At 38.0% G+C, this 12,768-nt stretch overlaps 1 protein-coding gene across 1 annotated transcript in view; it reads left to right on the forward strand.

Moving 5' to 3' along the window:
* Positions 1-4,107: 4,107 nt before the first annotated feature.
* The window catches only part of LOC115624845 (spondin-1), a 57,427-nt gene continuing 48,766 nt past the window's right edge, over positions 4,108-12,768 (forward strand). Inside the window, exons 1-2 of the mRNA XM_030519689.1 lie at positions 4,108-4,279; positions 4,330-4,721. Coding sequence (XP_030375549.1) covers positions 4,108-4,279; positions 4,330-4,721 — 564 coding nt within the window. The remainder of the gene's footprint in view (positions 4,280-4,329; positions 4,722-12,768) is intronic.

Raw genomic sequence — 12,768 nt, forward strand, 5'->3', positions numbered from 1 at the left:
AAAAATTGAAACACAATAAACACCCCACAGCCCAAACGGTAAAAGATAGGATGCTGAAATTTGGGCTCAAGTATCCTATCATGGTGTAGATGCGCACTAAGCTCCAAAGTTTGTTTGAAAAATCCGCATTTTTTAGCCGATCGACATAAAACTTGGTTTCTGAACTCGGTTTTTTAAATTTTTTGATGGAGCTTGAATTATTGGGGGTTTCTTGGGGCACAAAAGGAAACCACGTCAACAGCCCACAGCCCAAACGGTAAGAGCTAGAAGCTCAAGTATCCTATCATAGTGTACATGTGCATTAAGAAGGGCTTTTGGAAAATTCGAATACAAACAAAACTGCATACTTAGATTTTCGAAATTTGTGTTGGAGCTTGAATTATTGGGGTTTTAATATTTATTCACTATTTCAAATGAAAAGTTTGTGTTATAAATTTAGTCCGATCGATTTAAAATTTGGGTAATGTAATCTACGTAACTAAATCTACAACTTTGATTTCAAGGATTTTCAAAATATGCATTTTACAAAAGCAGGCAGAACAAACAATACAAAATATCAATCAGTTGGGGACAACTAAGTATACATACACACACACACACACGCATTGTGCATGCACCCCGAGACGTTCGCCGCTTTCTTTGGAAATTGCATCAGAGAAGGAATATTCCCAGATTTCTGGAAGGTTCAGAACCTAGTCCTGCTGCCAAAACCTGGCAAGCCATCTGAAGACCCCTCGTCGTATAGGCCGATTTGTCTCCTGGACTCAATCGGTAGGGGCTGGAGAGATTGCTGTGCGTGAGGCTCGAGGCAGCCATCGGCCTATCTCCAAACCAATTCGGGTTCAGGAAATCGAGGTCCACGATTGACGCAATCAGCAAAGTGGTGGACATCGCATCTAAGGCGATATCAGACAACAGGTGGAAAGGTGGATCAAAGGAGTACTGCCTTGTGGTGACCCTCGACGTCAAAAACGAGTTCAACTCGGTAGATTGGGGATGCATCCTCAACGCACTTGCAGCTCAGGGGTTTCCTAAGCAATCGCTTACTTAGATACCATACCTCATCAGGCACCAAAACCGTTAATGTCGTCGCTGGAGTTCCACAGGGGTCGGTCTTAGGGCCGCTGCTTTGGAACGTCATGTACGACGGAATTCTCCGCCTTCAGCTATCGCCTGGCACGGAACTAGTGGGTTACGCAGACGACATAGCGATTGTAGTCGTTGCTAAAGAGATCAGGGCTGAGGAAGATGCATGCGATCGCTGCATCGAAACCATTATGAGTTGGCTGTCCACGGTTGGCCTCGATCTCAATAAATAATTAGATTTTATTATTTAAATATTCTGCTTATTGCATTCAAACTTCGATATTTTGATGGTATCGGTGGCTTCAACTATCGAAAGTTTTACTCTAGCAAATTGAGATGAGAATTGTCCGTGCTTTTTGATCGTGGCTCATCGCTGCACGGCATTGACACGAGTGCCCTGTTTTATATTCCGAGTTTGTGCGTGACCGTATTGACTCAATATGGCACGAAAAGTCTCAAATGTGAATTTAAAATTAGGATATACCCTTATAATTATTCCCCTTTTTTGCACATAGTCTATCTTAAAACGTTGCGTTATCCCTATATATAAAACAGTTTGTCCTAACTAATTGGTGATCAACGCACAGCCCAAACGGTAAAAGATGAAATTGGACTCAAGTATCCTTTCATAGTATCCTTCATAGTGTAGGAGCACACTAAGAAAGACTTTTGGAAAATTCTAGCTCCAAAGGGGGGAAAACGAGCTTTAAAAAATATTAGTTATAGTGGTGTGTTCGTTTAACGAAATAGTTTGGCAAGAACAAAAATGTAACGGACTACTGAAAAATTTTTTGTCAAAAACAGAAAATGTTCATTTAAATACCTTAAATGCCTTCCTACTGGTAACTTATAAGGTGAAAACATATGAGTAGGTTATGCACACACAAAATAAATACAATTGGAAACATTATATTGAGCCGGGCTAAGACGAGCAATACCTACAAGTAGATTATAAAAATCAAATTTAAAGTTGATCGGTTCAGAAATGCAGAATTTTCAAACAAAGTGGAGTGGGCACCTACACTATGAAAGGATACTTAAGTCCAAATTTCAGCTTCCTAGCTTTTACCGTTTGGGCTGTACGTTGATCACCAATCAGTCACTCAGGACAAACTGTTTTATATATATAGAGATGTGTGTATGCTCATTTAAATGTTGTGCAGTTGTATAAGTTGACCAAATAACTTTTCCAAATTGTACAGCTTTTAATTCTAGAAATTACTTGATTTACATAATCTCATAGCTCTCGAATAGTACTAAAAAAAAAATTTTAGATCGTTTTTACCTCTCTCGGTATTCGAACTCACGTAAAGAGCTTATAATTGCACATTTACATAGCAATTGCGTCTGTGTGAGTGTATGTATGCCTATGCGCATCTATGTGTCTGTGTAAACATGAGTGCAGTCAACCAAAGCACCAGCATCAACAACAGCCGTGGGCAGCGCTTGAGCAGCGCTGCAGCAGCAAATATATTTATGGCTATAACTTCCCGTTAAATCGGTCTATCATAGTGAAACTTGGCATACGGACACATAATAACCACCTTGGGGTATTTCCAAATTTTAGTTCGAAATTCCAAGAATTACGGGAGTTACGATTTGAGGGGTAGAGGGGGGAGGGAGGGAAATTCCAAAATATACATTTTCTGCGTATTCACATAAGGCATCTTGGACTAAAATGTGGTGTTCCTAGGTCTTATAGTCTCCGAGATATAGGCGATTATACGAATGGAAAATCGGGAAAACCCCCATAGGGGGGAAGTGGGGGGGAAAATCAAAAAAATAAAACATACTCGTATAGAATACACACATAAGGCATCTTTGTGCAAAATTTGTTGTCTCTATCTCTTATAGTCTCTCAGATCTAGGTGATCATACGGACGGACGGACAGACGGACAGACAGGGCTAAATCGACTCGTCTCGTCTCGTCATGCTGATCAAGAATATATATACTTTGTGGGGTCTGCCACGCCTCCTTCTGCCTGTTACATTTTTCAGCTCGCGCAACCTAATATAAAATCGGGAAAACCCCCATAGGGGGGAAGTGGGGGGGGGGGGAAATAAAAAAAATAAAACAAACTCGTATAGCGTACACACATAAGGCATCTTTGTGCAAAATTTGGTGCCTCTAGCTCTTATAGTCTCTGAGATCCAGGTGTTCATACGAACGGACAGACTGACAGACTGACAGACAGGGCTAGATCGACTTGTCTTGTCACTCTAATCTATAATATATATACTTTGTGGGGTCTGCCACGCCTCCTTCTGCCTGTTACATTTTTCACTTCCCGTAAACCAAATATACTCTTGTACATTTCATGTACAGAGTATAATTATTTCTGTATCAAACGCAAAAATCCAGGGATATATAGCAACTCACTATGATAGACCGATTTAACAGGAAGTTATAGATATAAGTATATTTTCTGCCCAAGCGCTGCCCGCAGCTGTGGTTGATGTTGGTGCTTAAATTGACTGCAAACATGCTCACACAGACACGAATAGACGCACATAGACATTCATACACTCACATAGACGCAATTGCTTTGTATATGTTAAATCATATATACTTTACGTGAGTTCGAATAAAGGTAAAATGGATCAAAATTTTTTTTAATTTTTATATTATTCTAAACATATGTATAGAGTATTTCAAAGTCGGGACACACGACTTTAGCTATTTTACTTATTCTTTTTATGTTTATATGCGTGATGAAGCAACGACAGATGAATTTGTTGACATAAGCACAAGAACACTTTAATTCATATGATGTAAGTATTTAAATTGAATTGTGACTCTTTAAGTGAAAATGCAAAGAACACTCAATTAAAGACTCTTTTTGATGGCGTCGGTGTCATTTGACAGTCTGAGACACAATAAAAGATATCATTCGACATCAATGATTAAATAGAATATAAATCACTCAATTTCGGCAACAAAGCGATACAAATTTCATAGAAAATTTTAATTGTTTTTCGGTCGCTTAAGTGACAAGACGTAGATTACTTATTCTGGAAAAATGTGGCCAATGTTCACAATTATTGTGATTTGCTTGCTACCGAATAACGTGCTAGGTAGTTGCAATCGCATTCCAGTGCATGCCAGCGGTGAGCGCTCTTCGGTAGATGACAACTTTAAAATACTTATAGATGGAAATCCTACAACATACATTCCCGATCATAAATATAATGGTAAGATTGAGCAACATTTTACACCAAAATACACCACCCCTTTTTTTTAGTATCACTCTCCTGTCCACACAACCTTAAATTCATCAGTTTTACCTTAGTTGTGGAGATCGAAGACGATGTATTACACGAAAGTGATTTAGACAGGACAGGACATTTTGAACTCTTTAACGATGCCGATACTAAATTCAGCCTGGGTTGCGACAATATGGTCGAAAATACTAACTCGAATCCAAAGAATCGTATTCAGGTATCCTGGGTGGCACCCAAGTTAACAGAGAGCGGTTGCGTTCTGATCAAGGCTGCCGTATTACAACATCGTGATGTCTGGTTTATTGACGATGGCTTCTTAACAAAGCGAATCTGTCCGGAAGAAATTGACGAGCTAAACTCCTCGACGCCGCCGCTGAAATATTGTTGTGTCTGCGATGAAGCGAAATATGAGGTAAGTAAGTAATGGGCATACCGAAAATCCCAAAATAATTGGCGAACATGTTTCCCCTATTTTTGCTTCGTAGCTCTATAATAGTTTTTTTGTGCTTTACTTCAACTGCTGGTATTCACTTCTGTTACTTCAGTAACATCACTAGTTAAAGTTGGTCCTTTTTACAGTGCCGCCAAAGTTATCAGAGACTATAAGAGCTAAAGATAGATATTGCTAGCAATTTTGCCAACAAATGCCTTTTATATATCCGCTGTGGAGGTATATATTTTTTATACTCATGACATAAAATGAACAAGAGTATATTAGGTTTGCGGGAGCTGAAAAATGTAACAGGCAGAAGGAGGCGTGGCAGACTAGCCCTGTCTGTCTGTCCGCCTGTCAGTCTGTCCGTATGAACACCTGGATCTCCGAGACTATAAGAGGCTAGAGACACCAAATTTTGCACAAAGATGCCTTATGTGTGTACGCTGTGCAAGTTTGTTTTATTTTTTTTTTATTTCCCCCCCCCCCCCCCCCACTTCACCCTATGGGGGTTTTCCCGATTTTCCATTCGCATAATCGCCTATATCTCGGAGACTATAAGACCTACGGAAACCAAATTTATGTCTTATGTAAATACGCAGAAAATGTGTATTTTGGAATTTCCCTCCCACCAAAGTAAAAAGTAAAAAAGCTAAAGTCGGGTGTCCCGCCTTTGAAATAATCTGTACATATGTTTACAATAATTATAGAAAATAAACAAGAAAGGAATGCTAAAGTCGAGCAGGCTCAACTATTAAATAACCTGTACCAAATTAATTAACTAAATTAATTTAATTAATTAACTAAATATTAACTAATTAAATATAAAATATTCCATGCATGAATACATACATTTACATCAGAATCGTCCCTTATGCGTGTTTGTGTACTTGTACATATGTATGTATGTGTGCATTGGGCCTGGTTATATGGCTATAATTTTCTTTCCGATCATTCTATCATAATGAATAATGGTATACGGTTATATAATTACTAACCTAATGTGACTACCAAATTTTAGTGCAAAATTCCAAGAATTACGGGAGTTATAGAAAATCGTTAATAGGGGGGGAGTGGGGGGTGGATCAGAAAAAATGAACAAACTCGTCCTTTCTAGGTCTCAGGAGAATCTGTATACCAAGTTTGGTTATTCTAGCTCTTATACTTTCGGAGGATGCGTTCATACAGACAGACAGACGGACAGACGGACATGGCTGTATCGACTCGGCCTGTCATGCTGATCAAGAATATATATACTTTGTGGGGTCTACCAAGCCTCCTTCTGTGTGTTCCATGTGCACTCGCACAAAACTAATATACCCTTTTACCCTTTGGGTACAGGGTATAAAAAAATTGAGAAAATTAAAAAAAAATTTTTTTATCGATATCGGTATTCGAACTCACGTAAATGGTGTATAATTGCACATATACAAAACACTTGCGTCTATGTGAGTGTATGTATGTATATGCTCGTATATTCGTGTCTGTGTAAGCATGTTCGCAGTCAACCAAAGCACCAGCATCAACAACAGCCGCAGGCAGCGCTGCAGCAGTCAATATTTTTATGGCTTGTTAAATCGGTCTATCATGATGAATCTTGGCATACGGACTCCTAATTACTAACTGGGGGTACTTGCAAAATTGTAGTTCAAAATTCTAAGAATTACGGGAGAGAAAATCGCGATTTGCATGGGAGAGGGGGGTGATAATTCGAATCGAAAATCGGGGGGGGGGGGGGGGGGGGTAAATCAAAAAAAAATAAAACAAACTCGTATAGAATACACACATAAGGCATCTTTGTGCAACATTTGGTGTCTCTATCTCTTATAGTCTCTCAGATCCATGTGTTCATACGGACGGGCAGGGCTAGATCGACTCGTCTCGTCATGCTGATCAAGAATATATATACTTTGTGGGGTCTGCCACGCCTCCACACCCCCCACTCCCCCGTATTTTTTCTTATAACTTCCGTAATTCTCGGAATTTAAAAATCAATTTTGGTAGGTACATCCAGTTAGTACTAATGTGTCAGTGTGCCAAATTTCATCATGATAGGTCAATTCTGAAGAAAGTTATAGCCATAAGTAAAATCGCTGCTCATGCGCTGCCTGCAGCTCTGTCGGCAGCGCTGCCTGCAGCTGTTGTTGTTGTTGCTGCTTTGGTTTAACTTTGTGCTGCATACATACACGCATATAAGCACGCATAGGTACGTGATGTAAATGTATGCTGTTTAAACTGAACATAAACATGTATTCTAATTTAGTTTAATTAATTATTTTAATTAATTAATTCATTCATTTTTTTTAATAATTTAATTTTTTTTTTTTTTTTAATTTTTCCTTTTTGTGGAGAGTACAGGCTATTTTACTGTCGGGCTTGCTCGACTGTAGCGTTCTCTTGTCTTGTTTAAAGCTCGTTTTCCCCCCTTTGGAGCTAGAATTTTCCAAAAGCCATTCTTAGTGTGCTCCTACACTATGAAGGATACTATGAAAGGATACTTGAGTCCAAATTTCATCTTTTACCGTTTGGGCTGTGCGTTGATCACCAATTAGTCAGGACAAGCTGTTTTATATATAGAGATAACGCAACGTTTTAAGATAGACTATGTGCAAAAAAGGGGAATAATTATAAGGGTATATCCTAATTTTAAATTCACATTTGAGACTTTTCGTGCCATATTGAGTCAATACGGTCACGCACAAACTCGGAATATGAAACAGGGCACTCGTGTCAATGCCGTGCAGCGATGAGCCACGATCAAAAAGCACTGACAATTCTCATCTCAATTTGCTAGAGTAAAACTTTCGATAGTTGAAGCCACCGATACCATCAAAATATCGAAGTTTGAATGCAATAAGCAGAATATTTAAATAATAAAATCTAATTATTTATTGAGATCAATAAGAACAAATCATATACATACATACATCTGCCCGCAATGCGAAGCAGAATATGCGTAGCTCCGTTATTCAGTTTCTGCTTTACTATCGCTTACGCAGTCGTTGCCTAGCGACGGTAACTGTAAACTTTTGGCGTTTAGCCTTTGCAATTAACAATAAATGGTCAAAACGAAAGAAGAAGAGCGAGCCAATGACTTGCAGTTGTTGTTGTTTTTAGAGCAATTTTTTTTTTACAATCAAACAACTGTGTTCGATTGCCCAATGTATACATTAATACGAATGTACGTACATGCTATATTCATACACAGGCATACATACATACATATATATGTATGTTTTTCTTTATTTTTTCAACCGTACGTAGAGAACCGCACACATAGACACGAACTGTTGCTTGTTGTGTGTGTGAGTGTGTGTATGTGATGTCCCCAACTATTTGATATTTGTTGTTGCTGCATAAAGTTATTAATGAAAACCCTAATGCCAAATGCACTAAACAAAGAAAAAATTACTTTTAAAAATGTTATTTAATTTTCAATTAATTAACATTTCTTGCTCTGTCAGTGCAAGACGAATGTACATACATACATATGTAGATACATATGTACATACATAGATGTACACATATGTATGGACATTCACACATTAGTGTCTCACATTTTGCTTTGGCTATTTCAATCGTTTGCACGCAACTACACGAACAGCTGTTTGTATGTGTGTGTATGTATACTTAGTTGTCCCCAACTGTTTGATATTTTGTATTGTTTGTTCTGCCTGCTTTTGTAAAATGCATATTTTGAAAATCCTTGAATGCAAAGTTGTAGCTAAATCTACACGTAGATTACATTACCCAAATTTTAAATCGATTGGACTAAATTTATAACACAAACTTTTCATTTAAAATAGTGAATAAATATTAAAACCCCAATAATTCAAGCTTTAACACAAAGCATGCCCAAAATCTAAGTATGCAGTTTTGTTTGTATTCTTTAATTGATTGATTGAAACTAAGTTTTAAGTCGATCGGTTGAAAAATGCGGATTTTTCAAACAAACTTTGGAGCTACTTTTCCTCCCTTTGGAGCTAGAATTTTCCAAAATCCCTTCTTAGTGCGCATCTACACCCTGATAGGATACTTAAGCCCAAATTTCACCTTTCTAGCTTTTACCGTGTGGGCTGTGGGCTGTTGACGCGGTTTCCTTTTGTGCCCCAAGAAAACCCCAATAATTCAAGCTCCAACAAAAAATTTAAAAAACCGAGTATGCAGTTTTGTTTGTATTCTTTAATTGATTTTAGAAACTAAGTTTTAAGTCGATTGGTTGAAAAATGCGGATTTTTCAAACAAACTTTGGAGCTACTTTTCCCCCCTTTGGAGCTCGAATTTTCCAAAATCCCTTCTTTTCAAAAAGAATACAAGAAAAATTGTATACTTGGTTTTTCACCATTTTTCCTGGGGCATGAAAAAGGGGGGGTTTTCCGTGGAAAAATTGAAACACAATCAACACCCCACAGCCCAAACGGTAAAAGCTAAGAAACTGAAATTTGGGCTCAAGTATCCTATCATGGTGTAGATGCGCACTAAGAAGGAATTTTGAAAAATTCGAGCTCCAAAGAGGGGAAAAGTAGCTCCAAAGTTTGTTTGAAAATTCTGCATTTCTGAATCGATCAACTTTAAATTTGGTTTTTATCTATAATAGAATACAAACAAAACTGCATACTCGGTTTTTCAAAATTTGTGTTGGAGCTTGAATTATGGGGTTTTAATATTTATTCATTTTTTCAAATGAAAAGTTTGTGTTATAAATTTTGTCAGATCGATTTCAATTTTGGGTAATATAATCTACGTAACTAAAATTACAACTTTGCATTTAACGATTTTTAAAATATGCATTTTACAAATGCAGGCAGAACAAACAATACAAAATATCAAACAGTTGGGGACAACTAAGTATACATACACACACACAAACATACATACAAGCAGCTGTTCGTGTAGTTGCGTGCAAACGGTTGAAGTAGCCAAAGCAAAATGTGAGACACTAATGTGTGAATGTTAATTTGTACACATGTATGTACATACATACATACATATGTATGTACAAAAGTACATTCGTCTTGCACTGACAGGGCAAGAAATGTTAATTAATTAAAAATTATTAACATTATAACATAAACATTTTTATGTTATTTTTTCTTTGTTTAGTACATTTGGCATAAGGGGTTTTTAGGACAACGGACTACAAGGGCGTACGCAGGTTGGGCAGGGGGGACATTGCTCCCCTTAGAAAGAATTTCGCATTATGAATTACACCAGCACCATATGTATTACATACGTTCATACATATGTACATACGTCTGTATGTATATTATGTACATATGTACATCAATAAGTATGTATGTACATACATTCTTAAATACATATGTATATAGGTTTGTGTGTATGCAGTGGGCCATCGAACACTGTTGTTTAATTGTAATAAATAGTGTTCTATGTTTTCAAATCAAAATTTTTAGAACAACAACAACAACAAGTTATTGGCTCGCAAATCTTCTTTCGTTTTGATCATTTACGGCTGTTAATTGCATACGCAAAATGCCAAAAGTTTACAGTTACCGTACACATACAAATACATTTGTATGTATGTATGTATGTGTACAGTGAACAATCGAATACAGTATTATAATCAATAACTCTCAAACGATGTTTTTCGATGTATTTGTATTCGACATGTATTACGATATATCAACACAAGTATCGATATTTTCGATATATCGCATTTAATTTTATTATTGGGGTTTTTATATTTATTCACTTTTTCAAATGAATAGTTTGTGTTATAAATTTTGTCCGATCGATTTCAAATTTGGGTAATGTAATCAACATAACTATATCAACAAATTGGCATTCAACGATTAAAATATAGCAATATGTTTTTTACTTGCCATATACTTATCAAATATCAAATAGTTGGGGACATCACATACACATACTCACACATACATACAACAAGCAACAGTTCGTGTCTATGTGTGCCCATGCATACATACATATGTACTATACAAGCATATGTATGTATGCCTGTATATGTATGTAGCATGTACATACAAAACAACAACAACAACTGCAAGTCATTGGCTCGCTCTTCTTCTTTCGTTGTGACCATTTAATGTTAATTGCAAAGGCAAAACGCCAAAAGTTAACAGTTACCGTCGCTAGGCAACGACTGCGTAAGCGATAGTAAAGCAGAAACTGAATAACGGAGCTACGCATATTCTGCTTCGCATTGCGGGCAGATGTATGTATGTATATGATTTGTTCTTATTGATGTCAATAAATAATTAGATTTTGTTATTTAAATATTCTGCTTATTGCATTCAAACTTCGATATTTTGATGGTATCGGTGGCTTCAACTATCGAAAGTTTTACTCTAGCAAATTGAGATGAGAATTGTCAGTGCTTTTTGATCGTGGCTCATCGCTGCACGGCATTGACACGAGTGCCGTGTTTCATATTCCGAGTTTGTGCGTGACCGTATTGACTCAATATGGCACGAAAAGGCTCAAATGTGCATTTAAAATTAGGATATACCCTTATAATTATTCTCCCTTTTTCGCAAATCGTCTATCTTAAAACGTTGCGTTATCTCTATATATAAAACAGCTTGTCCTGACTAATTGGTGATCAACGCACAGCCCAAACGGTAAAAGATGAAATTTGGACTCAAGTATCCTTTCATAGTATCCATCATAGTGTAGGAACACACTAAGAAAGGCTTTTGGAAAATTCTAGCTCCAAAGGGGGGAAAACGAGCTTTAAAAAATATTAGTTATAGTGGTCATGTTCGTTTAACGAAATAGTTTGGCAAGAACAAAAATGTAACGGACTACTGAACAATTTTTTGTCAAGAACAGAAAATGTTCATTTAAATACCTTAAATGCCTTCCTACTGGTAACTTATAAGGTGAAAACATATGGGTAGGTTATGCACGAACAAAATAAATACAATTGGAAACATTATATTGAGCCGGGTTAAGACGGGCAATACCTGCTAGTATTCCAATAAAATACAACTTTAATATTACATTTGGGTACTAAACCTATCGGTAATCTTACATTTGCGGGCTCAACCGTTCGAACTCGTGATTGGAAACGCGGAGCACAGTAGACGGGCAGCATAAAGCAGGTCCTAAAATTAAATTAACGGACACAATCGAACGAACTCGTGATTAAAACAGAGCAGTAAAGAGACCTTGAAATATAACGGGTCCAGAAGCAATTAGCAATTAATCAAACGCGCAATAGAAAGAGGCACATTCGTCACGGATCTCTCCACGATTTGTTTAATGTGGCGTGTACCACAACAAAGGGTTTACTACCACAACACTAAAGTCAGACAAGTGTGCATACACACTGCATACACAGTGTGTATGTACACAAGACCGACTATAGTGCACGGGTTTTGGTACGATGCGCCAAACCAGTCGCCCCAGCTAACAACCACCAGCAAATACGGTGGGAGCTTCGCCAGTACCAATTCGGGATGCATGTTTGTCGGACATGTATCCCCCCCTTGGATCAGGAGCGAAGTGTATCTAGGCACCTCTGCTGCTCTCAGGGTCGCAGCGCCCGGTTGGAAAACGCAACTCCACGCAAAATAAAGGCCGAAGCCAATACTCTACCCGCGATGTAGGTGACAACCACAGCCACTACGATCCTGCCACTAGGGCGCCAACCTCAATCCAGTACTCTAAGTACTGGAACCCGTAGTACCGAAACTTAAACCCATACCAAAGTATGAGTAGGACTCGGTAGGCCCTGGCCCTTTTGCCCGACAGCACGGATGGGTTAACCAAAAGTGTCTACGTTAGTCGCCTCATACGACAAGTGTTGACATACTGAGATGGTATTCTAAGCCCCGCCATCACACAGGGGGTAAAACTACCTACGGCTAGGAGCCATTTTGCGCAATGCGTGGTCATTACGCGAAACGGCGCCCCCTAATCAGTTTCTACCTATTGTTCACCCTTTTCAGAAGTGCGCCATAAATGGGGCACTTCTCTGACATCATGTAATGGTCCGATGGGAGCTTCCTAACGCGGCAGTTGCGGCAGTCCGGCAGTGCAT

Source organism: Scaptodrosophila lebanonensis, unplaced genomic scaffold (genome assembly GCF_003285725.1).
Source record: "Scaptodrosophila lebanonensis strain 11010-0011.00,11010-0021.00 unplaced genomic scaffold, SlebRS2 tig00000061-arrow-pilon, whole genome shotgun sequence".
NCBI classification, from domain to species: Eukaryota; Metazoa; Arthropoda; class Insecta; order Diptera; family Drosophilidae; genus Scaptodrosophila; species Scaptodrosophila lebanonensis.